Genomic DNA, 15,371 nt, shown 5'->3' with positions numbered 1-15,371 from the left:
ACAAAAAAAGCTGTTTTTTGTTTTGTGCAAGCAGAACTTGTGCCAACATTTTGATGGTACAGAGACTGTAATGGAAATGATGTCCAGAAATCAGTTAGTATTGTTAAAGATAAATAATTTTTTTAATGTTTAAATTTATTTTTGATATCTGTTGCCTCATTTCAGGACGGACATGACTGTGTTTATCTCCTTCTAACTTAATTAAAAAAAAATTGTTCTTTCTCATTATGCCGATGATTTCAAATCTGGCCAAAATGAGCTGCAAATCTTTTTATGACGCTGAATGATATTGGCTCCTGAGCGACGATCCCCGAATATAATTAACTAAAAAAAACAAGTTTTTCTTAGCTGAAAGTAAAGAGCAACATTCAAACTTAAAATGAACAGAACTTATTCCGTATATGAAAGGGGCGGTCCCCTCCTCAACGCCTCGCTCTTTACGCTACAGTTTTTTATTGTTTTAAAAAATAAAGTTGTGAGACAGAGTCAAACTTTAGCATAAAGAGCGAGGCGTTGAGGAGGGGACAGCCCCTTGCGAATTAACTTACGTAACGAATTTCTATATTCGTAAGTTTTTATTACGTATATTAGGGAGTTCGCTCCCTTGTCAATACCTCGCTCTTTACGCTAAAGTTCAAATTTTGTTCGAATCACAAGCCCCTGAATCAAAAAGGTCGGTTAATTAGAATAAATACCTCTTTTGAAAGTACTAAAAAACTTTAGTGTAAAGAGCGAGGTATTGACTATGGGCAAATCCTCTCATATACGTAATAATTTCTGTTCGTTTTAAGTTTTAATGTTGCTCCTTATTTTCAGTTGAAGAAAACTTGTTTTTTATTTAATTTCTTATCGTTTTTTAAATAATGCTGCGAAATCTGGCGCCCCCTTCATGGAAATGTTCCTTCCCCCAAGGAAATATAATCCATGGAAAGATCCTCCCCCGTAACCCCTACTCCGACCCCCACCCCCCACTAGAAAAAAATTCCTCCTGAAAACACATGTATACTTCCCAATAAACAATACTAGCCTATATATAAACAATGGGCAAAGTTTATAACTTGCAGCCCATCCCCCGGGAACTGTGGGAGATTAAGTCATCCTCAAAGACATATTAATTAGGTTTTCGACTATGCTGAACAAAATGGCTATCTCAAAATTTTGATTGGGTGACTTTAGGAACAAAATGAGCGTGGGAGGGGGCCACGTTGCCCTCCAATTATTTGGTCACTTAAAAAGGGCTCTAGAACTTATAATTTCCGTTTGAATGAGCCCTCTCACGATATTCTAGGACTACTGGACCTTTACGATTACCCATGGGAAAATAAAAAAAACAAAAAACAAACAAATAAACACGCATCCGTGATCTTTCTTCTGGCAAAAAATGCAAAATTCCACATTTTTGCAGATAGGAGATTGAAACTTCTATAGTAGGGTTCTCTGATACGTTGAATCTGATGGTGTAATTTTCATTAGAGTTATAAGGCTTTTAGGGCTTGTTTCCCTCTTTTTTTTTCGAAAATAAGGCAAATTTTCTCAGGCTCTTAACTTTTGATGGGTAAGACCAACCTTGATGAAACTTATATATTTGAAACCAGCATAAAAATCTTATTCTTCTGATGTATCTATTGGTATCAAAATTCTGTTTCTTAGAGTTTCGGTTACTATTGAGCCGGGTCGCTCCTTACTTACAGTTCGTTACCACGAACTGTTTGATTTACTTTTAAGATAGAGAAAAAAAGAAATAGCCAAAAAAAAAATTTAGATAAAAATCTAAAAAAATAAACAACGCTTCCGGTAAAATATTTTCAAATAAAATGTGCTATTATTTCAGGTTTGTCAAGAATGTGTGAGGTACAAGCGAGGTGAACAATGTGAAGACGAATGTCCCGTTGACCACTACGCAGATGAAAGCAAATCCGAATGCGTCCGATGCGCAGAAGAGTGCAGAGGCTGCGTGGGACCACTGGTTTCTGATTGCATCACCTGCAGAAATTATAGGATCTATACAAAAGGAGGACCTGGGGAAAATGGAACAAGCTTCAATTGTACCGCAAACTGTCCCCAAGAGTATCCTCATAAAATTTTTCCTGATGGTGCTGGGGATCCATACTGTGCCAAAGACCCAGTTGTGAATCATCTTTTAAGGTAAGATGTGATTTAAATATCGTTTTAGTGGTTAAAAAGGTAGGCTAGGAGGACTTCCATTCTCCTGATATTCCCTACTATTTCTATAGTGTATTTTTTTTTAATGCCTTTCCTAACCATCGAGGAGTAAATATACTTGTTTCTTCCATTACTGTCCTTAGGGATGCATATACACCAGGGTCGTATCCAGGATTTTTTTGATTTTTTTTTTTGGGGGGGGGGGTTGGTTACAAAAAATACTTTTAAAAACACATCAAAATTTTTTTTATATTCATTTTTGTTTGTTTTTTCTTCTTCTCGAGATTAAATGATTTCTCCCGAATGATATTAGAAAATTCAGCTCCGATTGATCGAAAAAAGAAAATTCATACTTTCTGACGATGCAAGTCTCATTAAAATTGTTTATCTCTATATCAGGCCCAAAACTGAAAGAAATAAAATGGTTTTTCTAAGATATCTGGGAAATTCAGTGTCGGCTTTCAGTTTTCTCTCGTTTGTTCGAGGTTTATCCAAGTTCTACAAGTTGTATAAAGACCGCCAACCTAATCCTTAATAGTTTGGCAGCACAAACTAAAAACGTTTGTAATGGAGTCCCATGATAACGTTTGTAATGAAACGTTTGCAGTGTTTATAATGGACGAGATAGAGCGATTCTTTTTTGTATCAATGGGTCTTAAAAGAGCAAAGTTTTTCCACTGCATGAAGAGAACGAATTTAAAAACTAATTAGCGAAACTAGCATATAAGATTTCAAGAAATTAGTTTATAAAACGTCAAGATTTCAAATTTGCAAGGAACCGAAACAAGGCCTTGCCCAGGGGGGATGGAGGTTTGAACTCTCCCCCTCCTAAATGTTTGTCCAACTCGCAAAAATGTAACAAAAATGATTAAAAACCAATTTTGGATGTGTTTTTTTAATTTTTTTGTAGCCCTCCCCCCGCCCCGGAAAAATATCTTGGATAGGTTCTTGAAACCAAAATTACAATATATAATAAAGCAAAATTCAACGAACAGAACTTACCCCAGGTTAATGATGTATTACCAATTTACCACCAACTCAAAAGTCAAAACCCACAAAAGTGTAGAACGTCGTTTGTTCTTTACTGTTTAGGTCCTTGAAACTGATCAAAGCAAGCGCATAGTCTGTGATTATTGATTTCGGATGTGCTTATTCGCCAACTTTGGTGGAGATCAAACACCGTTTGTGAGAAATGGACTTGCCGTGTCTTGCTTTTAGCCATATATTTTGTGATATTAGCCCAATGGCGGATCCAGGTGGGTGAGGGGGGCGCCCTCCCTAACGTCGTCTAAAGTAGTGTAATTTACTTAGTTAACGAAAGTTTACGTTAATTAAACTTGCTCCTAACGCAAGTTTATCGAATCAACCTATTTTGTGCCCCCCCCCCTAAAAATCCTGTATCCACCCCTGTAAATTGTAAAACCTCTCGGTTTTATGCCCATACCACGAACAAGTAAACCACCATAAACATTTAAAAAAAAGAAAAATCGCTGTGAAAGCTGTGCTGATTTGAAGAGTTCAACAAACAAAAAACGTTCGGCTGGTTAAAGTGCCCCCCCCCCCCTGCGTTTGGTAACACTGCTATGAACCTAAATAAAACCCTTCTAAGAGGGACTTGTAAAAACCACGTAGTGAATTGCAAATGCGATTCTATTTTCTTCTAAACCCTGGATGCCTGAAGAGGATTCCCCAGAGGTAAAAAATCTATTTGACTGACTCTGTACAGTACCCTGACCGACATTAAATAGGCTCACACGAGGAATGAAGTTATAGCAAATGAGATGCTTACAATACAAAGAAATCAAAATAAATAACTGGTGGGCTATCGCTTTGTCTTGAGCCTAGTGATCTTCGGATGATTTTTTTTTGTGTACGAGTGGCAACACCGTAAATTAAATGGTGCTTAAACTTCAGCATTTTTTCAAGTGTTTACTAAGTTGTTACTTTAGTGTTTACTGAGTGTATAGTGTTTACTTTTGTTATTTCCTTAGTGACGACCATGAGCAACTTGCTGCTATCCTGACGGGTGTTTTCGGCTGTGTTTTCATATTTGGCATATTTCTGGCTTGTTTTGGATATCAATGGCATCAACGAGCTAAATCCAAGGAAAACACTGCTAAGATGACACTAGTTATGAGTGGTAGGGATGACCTTGAACCGCTAAAGCCTAGCAATGTGAAGCCCAACCTGGCCAAGTTAAGGATTGTTAAGGAAATTGAGCTTCGGAAAGGTGGAATTTTAGGATACGGAGCCTTTGGTACGGTGTACAAGGTGAGAATCGGTCTTTTTGTTTTTGTCTTCCGTGTTTTTGCTCATAACCCAAGTTCTCATGGAATGAAAAATCTGATGACGTGTTGAGAATCTGGTGCAACCGTGACGGCAAAGCAAGGCCATATCTAGGGGGGATTAGGGAGTTTGACCCCCCCTCTCCCTTCCGAAATGTTTGTCCCGACTTGTGAAAACAACAAAAATGAATATAAAGAAATTTTGGATGCCCTTTTAAAGGTTTTTTTTTGTAAAAAACGAAAAGAAGATCCTTCGCCCCCCCCCGAAAAAAATCCTGGATACGGCCCTGGGCAAAAATCAATTTGTGGGTGTGCAATAAGTAGAAGTTATTATTAAGTGAAAACGTTAACGTGCGTTAATAATCAGACCTTGCTGAAAATGCCGTGGCTTTAAGAACGATTGCCTAAATACAAGGGCAACTGGAATGGGATAAAAAGTAAGTTTCAGAATTTCTCAGGAATAGAAGAGCTAATTGATGCACATTTAATTTAAACAATAAATTATCATTTCGGATGTTTTAAAAGGCTATTGGTAAATAAAAGGCTTGAAGTTACCCAATCGCCTCATTTGTTGCACTCACAAATGCATTCAGCAAAGCACTATGAAGCTTTAGAATAAAGAGTGAGGGGATGAGGAGGGTAGTCCCCTCATATGTGGAATATTTTCTGTTCGTTTTAAACTTTTATTTTACACTTTACTTCCATTCGTAAGAATGTGTTTTTACGTTTAATTTAAAAGAGAAATTAAATCATTGGTTGTTATCGATTCTCTATCATAAACCAATTTTAATTTGACAAGTGTAATTATCAACTTTAAGAATGATAGCTAATATATCATTATTAATATTCCGCGCTGTCTGATTACATAATTGCTTTGTATTTCTGCCTACCAAAAAGCAATCTAATAGAAAATACTTCTAAAATCCAGTCTTTTAGATCTGAGATATTCTTGGCTCGTTAATCAATGAAATGCATTTAAATATGTGCTAATGATATGCTTGCTACCTTATTTGTATTTGAGATATACAGTTTGGTTCAGTTTTAACAATCAGGAAATATTCAGTGGTTACCTTTACCTGACCCCAAACCAGTGACGTTATTTCAAATAAACTTCGGGGGGATTTTTGGGGGAATAGAAATTATTCTGTATATGAGGGGGGCTGCTCCATCCTCAGCCCTCGCTCTTTAAAATACTTGGCATTAAAAATCAACGTCCCTTTTGAGTAGTCCTTCCTAAAGAATCTGGACAAAACTCAAACTTTAGCGTAAAGAGCAAGGGTTGAGCATTAAGTATTGAGGGTTGAGTATTCAGTAGTTACCTTTACATGACTGTAAAACAGTGATGTTATTTCAAATAAACTTTGGAGAGGATTAATTACGGTCTTTCATCAAACTTCCAGAAGCTCCTTTTTCTAGAAGGGGTACTTGCATTTGCCCGCAAAATATGTAACAATAATTTAGAGTTTAAGAATTCTAAATATTCAAGAAGAAATTTTATTTGGTTCAATTAGGTTTATTTGGTTTAATAGTACTTCTACCTGGTATCTATCGTCGTGATATTTTAGGTTCTCTTTATACCACTGTTGTCCTCCCCCATGTTTTCAGTCCTTCCCTTCTTTTCCGACATTAAATAGAAAAAAAAAGTTTTTCAGCTGAATGTAAGGAGCAACGTTAAAATTTAAACGAACAGAAATTATTCTGTATTATGAGGGGGGCTGCCCCTTTCTCAACCTTCGCTCTTTACGCTCTTTAAAATACTTCTCATTCAAAATCAATGTCCCTTGTGTTTGAGCAGGCTAGTCTTTTTTAAGGAATTGGGACAAAGTTTTAACGCAAAGAGCGAGGGGCAGCTCTCTTTAATGATGCTCCTTACTTTCAATTGAAAAAACTTTTTTTTCTAAATTTGATTTCTGACTGTTTTTCAAATTATGCCAGGAAATCACCTTCCACGTAAATTTGAAGGTCTAGGGGGGGGGGGCTGAATTCGTTCATGAATTAGCGTTACGCTTATTTTTGAACAATTTATTCGGGGCAATGAGGCTTATAAGGGAAATGCTTCTGTTCTCCCGTGGCCATGTAGAGCATTGGTTCAAAAAGAGACATTGTCAGTTGCTTTTATTTGCCCATGGATGCACTAAATTCGGTTACAAAAAAACTTTACAAGACGCATCAAAAATTTGTTTATATTTATGTTTGTTACTTTTTTACAATTCAGATTTTTTTAGGGGGATCAAACCAGGTACCCCCTTCCTCCTCCCCCTCTCCGTTCCTGACTTGGTACTGGGTGCCAATACACCTGGGTTCTATTGAAAACTATGTTGTCTCAAATTGAATCAACAGTGTATGCACGATCGCTAGACTATTCGTAAACCTATAGCATTTAAAACCTTATTAGTACTTAAATCTTTAAACAATTTCCTAGTTACATCTGCTTGTTTCCAAGGTGTTTTAAATTTGCAAACTTTGTCATTTCGCAAGTTTTTCTTCGCCTAAAAACTGGAAAGCAAATACCCATGTCTGTTTAAAATATGCATTACGTAACAGGAGAAGTGCTAAAAAAAGAGGGTCAGACGTTCATCTTGCAAAATGTACATTTTAGCCTTTTCCAAAAGATACAGTTATTGTTGCAAAGGTGGAAGAACAGGCCTTCAGCCTTGCTTAAAACGTAAGATGTTTATGGGCTTAGTCAAAAGTGTGGGCTTAAGTCTGCTATTTAGAATTATATAAAAGTTTGAAATGCTTTGAAGTACAGCATTAGGGCCTTTTCATGGATTGGGGGGGGGGGGAGGTTAACTGATTAAAGGAAAATATTCTTTTTTCAATAGTCTTAAAGTTTATATTTTTATGGACCTCTTCATATTTCAGGGGGAAGAGGATCAAAAGTTTAAAACCTCTTCTCTCCCTAGAGACGACCTTTGGAAATTTGGACATAACACGGTTTAAGTGTTTAATATGTGTTGGATATATGCCGTGACATAACTTTAAAAAAAATTAAAAAAAAGAATATTCCATATTTTCAAAGAGTGCCTTTTATAAAAAGCTTTTATGATGTTCCAGCCGAGTTCTTTGCCCTGAAAACCTGACCCATTTTATCCAAATATATAAGGTCTTCAGCAGGACCCGACGATGTATAATTGTATATATGTTACCGTGAATGTGCGAAATACCTTTATTCTCCTTGGGTTTAGTCAGCGTTGCCAGGCAACTTTTTCAGTTTAATGCAAGGTTTGATGATGACAAGTTAGGTTAGCTTAGATTTGGTTAGGTTTTTAACCCATTTCTGATAATTATAACCGAATTTAACCTAACCTTAAATTTTACCATAATAACTTGCATAAGACTGAAAAAGCTGACTCGCAAAGCTAATTGAATCCAAACAGAGAAAAAGGAATTTCGGACACTAACGGTGAATGTCGACATTAACCATATTTCGGACATTTACGGTGTTATATATAGTTTATAATGTAGGAGCAATCCAGATGATTTTTAGTGCGATTTTGCTTTTTCTTTATTTTTATATATATATATAAATTCATGGTGCCAGGTATAATTATATATCTTATTTGCAGTTACTTTTTATCGAGGTACTAGATGACTGTTGAACCTTCTTTTGAAAATGACAAATGAGAAACTTCTAGGGATGTCTTCCCCAGGAAGATCAGTCTTTCATAGAGGGATTTCAAATCTGGAAACCCGACTCCGCCTATGCCTTTAGTAGGGTTGCACGGTGTATGCAGCTCTTATTTAGAGCAGCTAATCAAAACGAACAATGCGGAAAATTCTATGTTCGGGTATTTTCTGTTTGAAATTGATAAATAAGATAATATATATTTTCAGCCAAAGAACAACCTCAAAAACAATTTAATAACACAATCACTGATCCCTAAAAAGGTGCCGTAAAGGTCCGTAAAGGCGGGGGATCACAAAACAACACTTTCGAATATTAAACTATTAATCATTTAAGCACATAAAATGCAAAATATATGCTCACAAAACAGAGAGGAAAAAAAGAGAAGAGACAGAAGAATAGAGAGTTCATTCAAATATGACAAAACCCACAATTGAAATAAGGCGATGTGGGACTCCACAGAGTCGACAAAAAAAAGAAATAAGGTCCGCATTTAACAAATTACAGGTTAAAATTAATCAATCGGAAATCAGCCACCATTGTTTTAAATCGCCCTGTTATATATATATATATATATATATATATATATATATATATATATATATATATATATATATATATATATATATATATATATATATATATATATATATATATATATATATATATATATATATATATATATATATATATATATATATATATATATATATATATATTTACTTAAAGCTCTTGCTCGGCAGCGTTGCCAGCGTAGAGGGAACCAGTCGTCAGTGCCGTCAGTCTTCTCCAGAGTGGTCGGTTCATGGCGAGGGTTGTCGCTTCAGCCGGGTTGATGTTTCTGGAGGCGAGCCGATCACGGAAGACGTCCACCCATCTGGTGCGTGGTCTTCCCCTAGGACGCCTCCAGCCGTTTGCAGCTGGGTCGAAATCGAAGATGAGCCGGGCGGGTGTTTGGGCAGGCAGACGGAGCAGATGACCATACCAACGCAGCGAGCGAGACTCAAGCTGCTCGGACAGGGGTGGGAGTTTGTAGGACCTGAGGATTTCCGAATTTCGTACCCTGTCGGGCCATCGGGAGCTTTCGATTTTTCGGAGGTGTTTCGTCTGGATGGCATCTACCTTCAACGTCTGATTCTGAGTCAGCGACCAAGTCTCGGCAGAATATATATATATATATATATATATATATATATATATATATATATATATATATATATATATATATATATATATATATATATATATATATATATATATATATATATATATATATATATATATATAGTTTATATATACATATGTTTTTATATATATATACATATGTTTAAAACGTACAGTGGGGCTGATTTCCAATTAGAAAAAGAAATGAATAAACACGCCTAGGTCTGGCTTTATCCCCTTCAGGGTGGGATCTCGCAGTCCCTTTACCTCTAAAAACAAAACGCTGATATTTGACGAATTTTTCAATAGTTTCTTATATATTTTCAAGCAATTTACCTGTTTTTCGTGCTTTTTTTTAGAAGTTCTGCTCTACCCCCTGAAACAAACTTTTGTGCGTGTGCCTGTCTACCTCAAAACTGAGGAAACTACGCATCACGTTCTTTGATTTTGAATTGTTTGCCTATTGATAGAGCAATAATTAATACTCTTGCTATTTTTAGTACTTTGTAATGTTTTCTTTTTTACAGGGTGTTTGGGTTCCAGAAAACGACAACGTTAAAATTCCTGTTGCCATCAAGGTTCTTAGAGAAGGAACAGCGACATCAACGGCTAATCGAGAAATTCTTGACGAAGCCTATATTATGGCCAGCGTGGAGCACCCCAACTTGCTCCAACTCCTTGCAGTGTGTATGACATCACAGATGATGTTGGTCACCCAGCTTATGCCCCTTGGCTGTCTTCTTGACTACGTCAGGAATAACAAAGACAAAATTGGATCTAAGCCATTACTAAATTGGTGTACACAAATTGCGAGAGGTATGTTCTTTTTTGAATTATTGTTCGGTATTGGGTATTTCTATTATCACTTTTAATATCAAAGTACCAGGAAACCAAGCTTCGCTCAGTGAAGAGTGAAGTTTTTTTTTTTTTTTTTTTTTTTTTTTTTTTTTTTTTTTAATATCTCTCTCGCAAAACAACTTTAATTTCATTTTATTTTATTTGATTGTCCAAGCGTTGCTTTTTTGTATTGCTCATGTCAGGCATATTTTGGCTGGACTCAATAAAAAAGATTCTGTTTGAAGTAGTCTAACCATGTAGAAACAGAGAGTTCACTTGTAAATAATGCTGTGAATAAAAAACTTTTAATTTTGCTGACCCAGAGTTTGACTCATAAATAAATTTGAATAGAACGTGTATCAAAATAATGTGATTGGCTAATAGTTTGTCTCATAATAATCTGTTTGGCTAACATGAAACCAAACTGATGAGATTAAAGTCTCTTTTTAACACATGTCTACCAGACCGTATCCTAATATCTCTTTTTCTCTTTGGTGTTGGGATTTCAATTTGATTATTAATTAATTAATTAATTTTTATTTGATTATTAATTAATTAATTATTTTTTATTTGATAATTAATTAATTATTTGATGACTAATTAACTTAGCATTTAATTTATTTCATTTACAGTACGGCATATCTAAAAAAATAGCCCAGTGAATGGCTATTTGAAATTGTCTTTGTCCAAAATATTGGGGGCAGTGTGGAGTAAGTTCGTCTGAGTGAGATATATTATATTCCGCTTGAGTTTACTGAAAAATATTTTGTCTGTATTAGTTTTAATTTATGTCTTTTCAGGTATGGCTTATCTAGAAGAGCAGCGCTTAGTGCACAGAGATTTGGCTGCCCGGAATGTTCTGGTTCAAAATCCCGGTTGTGTAAAAATAACAGATTTCGGTTTGGCAAAACTTTTGGATATTAATGAAGATGAATATAAAGCAGCTGGTGGGAAAATGCCGATCAAATGGCTTGCCCTTGAATGCATACAACACAGGATTTTTACACATAAATCAGATGTTTGGGCTTTTGGTAAGTAAATTAGATAATTTTGGACCCAATAGAGCTGTTCGAGCGAATATTATTGAGGGGCTGTCCCACCCTTCAAGTATTTTTACTAAAATTTACTATAATCATTCCAAATTTAGAAACTTGAAAATATTTGGCTCCGCCAATTTTACCATTTTTGTTCAACCCACTTACTATTGTCAACTGTGGCTCATTATGGTTGCTGAGCATATTAGGTGATAGTAACTTCTGGTGTATACACACAAAACACAACAGTAGACTGTAAGTTACTTCGATCTACGGAAAATTACTGCAAATGCTATGTTTCGGACACAGTTTATATAATTAGACAGTATGATCATTCTCTATCTCTCCCATTATAAAAACCCGGACATTATAAAACCCATTATAAACAGGCTAAACAAGCTAAGGCAGAAAGAAGTAGGAGGAGCTTTTTGTTCACGATGACCAGAAATGATCTGCGATAAGCTTACTGGTACAAAAACCCGGACAAAAACCCATTATAAAAAAGGCTAAACAAGCTAATGCAGAAAGAAGTGGGAGGAGCTTTTTGTTCACGATGACCAGAAATGATCTGCGATAAGCTTACTGTATATTCTGTCTACTGTGGTTTCGGACTAGATAAGAAAAAGGAAACATCTAGACATTTTTGTGACACCCCAACAACAGACACCCACCATGTGGAAACACCACCAACATAAAACTCAACACAGGTTTATATCAGGAATAGTATTCTGGTTTTGGGCACAATTTCCTCGAATCAGGAATTGTCTTAAAATTTGAGGGCTAAACATGGAAGAAGTGGCTCTAAAATTTTCGAAAGCTGCCACATAAGATAATTAAACCAACTAACTCACTATAAAAACTAGCCATAAAACCATAAAAACTAACTTTATGCTTAAAAAAGGCCCTTGTTGAGTCTGGTTTAGCCTCTCCATGGTTAACGCCACTCTACGGGTAAGGTGTTGCTTTTCAAATGAACCTTATTTTTTAAATAAATAATTAAACCGTTACCCTTTCATCGCTACTCAGAAAGGGTCATCTTATTTTGGTTTTGTGTTTTGTTTTAAGGTTTCGTTTTTATATTTTTATCAGTTTTATTCTGAACTGAGGGCGGTCAAACGGAGGTCTTGACCGAAATATTTGCATAATTTTTCAATTGTTTTCACTGGCTATTTATTGTCCTCGTTTTCTCCTTTCTTCGCGATTTTATTTTTATTGTTTTTTAAATAAAAACAAATAATGCAAATACATCATTCTTTAGTTGATAAACATTAGTGTCTTTACTCCAAAAAAATCTGAATGCAGAAACCTTAAAACCAAGAACCAGAAACAAAGAAAAACATTATGCTTTCCCAGGTGCTGGGCCTTGACTAATGGACTCTGATAAAGAGATTAGCGCCACAGGTCGAACCTATAATAACAATCATTACATCAAGTGTTCTATGAATCATAGGCAGTCGCCCTTTCTCTAAGACTCACCCCTTCATGTCACCGACTTTTCCGTATTTGCATGTTTCTGCTCATTCATGAGAGAACTCTTCTTGGAAATATCCATCAAGTGTGAGAATATCATAATTTTAATAAGATTCCATTAGGTTTTCAATTTTTACACAGTGCTTAATAAGTTTGATATGTTTTTTTTCTCAATTTCATGTAGTAGTAGTATTAGGAAGGTCTTTGTAAATTCAATCTTGTGAAGTATTAAATAAAAAAGAACAAGTTTTTTCAACTAAAAGTAAGGAGCAACATCAAAACTTGAAACGAACAGAAATTATTACGTGTATGAGGGGGTTCGCCCCCGAGTCAATACCTCACTGTTTACGCTAAAGTTCGATTTTTTTTTCCAGTTCTTTAAAAATGACACTGAATCCGACAGGCCGGTTAATTAGAATTGATATATATTTTTAAATTAATAAAAAAAACTTTAGTTTTAAAAGCGTGATATTGACGTGGGCAAGACTTCCCTCATATAAGTAATAATTTCTGTTTGTGTTAAGTTTTGATGTTGTTCCTTACTTTCAGGTAAAAAAACTTGATTTTTTATTTAATTTCTGATTGTTTTTTAAATTACGATGGGAAATCTGGCTTCCTTCTAGAAAATTCCCTTCCCCGATGAAAAATTCCTCCATGGAAAGATCCTCCCAAGTAAATAACGATCCTCTTTCGATGTATCTATTGGTATCAAATTCCGTTTTTTAGAGTTTCGGTTACTATTGAGCTGGGTCGCTCCTTACTTACAGTTTGTTACCATGAATTGTTTGATTGCTTTCCAAAATATCTTGCAAGACACCGATGTACCAATTTCCCTGCAATAAAACTAGGCTGCAAAACTTCCCCGACCAGTATTTAGAATATGGAATATTTAGGATACTCCCGACTTAGTCTTTCTTAACTTATATATAGTTTAATTAAATAATTAGAATAATTAATTAATTCAGAATCTAGTCACTCTTTTTAGTGAATTCATTATTTTTTGTACACATTCTCTCAGCTAAATTATGCCATATTCTTCAATAAACCTTTCCACAAATTCTCAAGTGCTTTTGAAATCTACGTTAATCTTTAAGAAGAAGCATAATTCGCTATGCTCCAAAATTCAAAAATGATATTAGGCGACCTATAACTCAATAATAAGACTCTTGTTATTCAAATAATGGCTAAATTTCTTTCAGTAGCATTTAATTTAATGAAAATCCAATATTAGTTGGAATTTTCTAAGTATTTCCTAGCTCAATTTCACAGCGATGTAGGCTTCTTTCTGAAAACGACAGCCAAATCAAGAATTTTTGGAAAAATTAATTGTGCCGTATTGGGCCTCTTCTAATACTACTTCTAACAGGGCATTTTCTCCCACCAGGTATAGAATTGAACATATCGCTTGTAGGGTTTGGGAATCACACCTGAACAAGTTCAGTAAGACTGTTACAAAAAAAGGAAAGAACAATTTTTAGTTAAACCAAAATAACCGAAAAAAAATGACAAAGAATGAAAAATGGAAGGCAGGATTAAAAGGAGAAGAAAAGGATATGGATGAAAGCCATCAAAACACAGGACTAAACCTCCATGGATATAAAAACTATTCAATTAGTATAACCACCATATCACCAATTAACAGAGTATGGTACCTTATCTTTTCAAACTGCTGATGATGGTTTTCTTTAATAATAGATATGGCTTGCCAATTCACAAAGCGTATGTAACGCATTTTTTCGATTTTTAAATGAAGATAAGAAAAAATGTATTGTTCAGAATGTTGTGTGTGGGGGGGGGGGGCATTGTTTATTTTTTTTAATATGAGAATACCAAAAAGGGTATTTTTAAAATCTAGCCCTTTTAAAAACGCTGGTCGTATTACTACCAATGCTTATTTTAGTTTGAGTGTACGGTAGAGGCTCTACCAAACAAATTTTGGGCTACCAAAATTCAATTTTCCATAATTTCTTGCATCTCTGTCTTCTTTTTTATATCTCAAATAAGTTACATATACATATACTGATATTTAGTAATCAAAATGTTAATATTATTTGATTTATTAAAATTATAAATGTAAAAACATTTATATTTTTGAGAACCTATTGAAAATAGAGAACCGATTTTCTATATTTTGAAAATTTTACTAGGCCTATTAAAATTCTAGTCATTGAAATTCTACTGATTATAGTAAATGAGTAGAGTCATAGAAGAATTATCAAACCTCGTACCTTGGGATAACGTGTTGGAGAGAGCTATGTTTCCTGATTAAAGGTTGGCAAGTTCGACCCCACTTGTCTCAATGAATTTCCAGTTTGATCTATTTTATATCCTAATTTTTGACATAAAATTTTATGGAATTTCCAATTTTTTTTTTTATGTCCTAATGTCATTCTTTACTTTCATTTGAATAAACTTCTTTTTTATTCTTGTTTGTTTTTAATACCATATTACCGTTTAGCCTAAACGTGAGGAGAGATACCATCCACTCAACCACGGCTCTTTTAACCGACCTTTAACTTTTACAGAATTTTATATAGTGCTGTTTTCTTGTAGTAGATATTTCGGTTGCATGGCTCTGATACTATTTTTAAACTTTTCTTCCGTTTTGCTTCATATACGTAACAATGACCTTCCTATCAATCTATTCTTACCTGCAAGTTCCTCTCCGTAGAGGAAATGGAACCGGAATTTTTCGTATCCTCAAACACATCAAAGTATATATATATATATATATATATATATATATATATATATATATATATATATATATATATATATATATATATATAT

The 15,371-nt window shown here is 34.8% G+C and overlaps 1 protein-coding gene across 6 annotated transcripts in view; it reads left to right on the top strand.

Moving 5' to 3' along the window:
* Egfr (epidermal growth factor receptor) overlaps positions 1 to 15,371 on the top strand; it is a 202,134-nt gene that overhangs the window by 161,467 nt on the left and 25,296 nt on the right. For all 6 annotated transcript variants that reach the window (XM_089098376.1, XM_089098378.1, XM_089098379.1 and 3 more), the window contains 4 exons: positions 1,832 to 2,145; positions 4,155 to 4,434; positions 9,768 to 10,056; positions 10,878 to 11,108. In XM_089098376.1, coding sequence (XP_088954502.1) covers positions 1,832 to 2,145; positions 4,155 to 4,434; positions 9,768 to 10,056; positions 10,878 to 11,108 — 1,114 coding nt within the window. The remainder of the gene's footprint in view (positions 1 to 1,831; positions 2,146 to 4,154; positions 4,435 to 9,767; positions 10,057 to 10,877; positions 11,109 to 15,371) is intronic.

The sequence above is a fragment of the Artemia sp. Qi Xiang Cuo genome, chromosome 12 (genome assembly GCF_049724085.1).
Source record: "Artemia sp. Qi Xiang Cuo chromosome 12, ASM4972408v1, whole genome shotgun sequence".
Taxonomy (NCBI): domain Eukaryota; kingdom Metazoa; phylum Arthropoda; class Branchiopoda; order Anostraca; family Artemiidae; genus Artemia; species Artemia sp. Qi Xiang Cuo.
The sequence above is the reverse complement of the archived record's forward strand: the minus strand, read 5'-3'. Positions and strand labels throughout refer to the sequence as shown.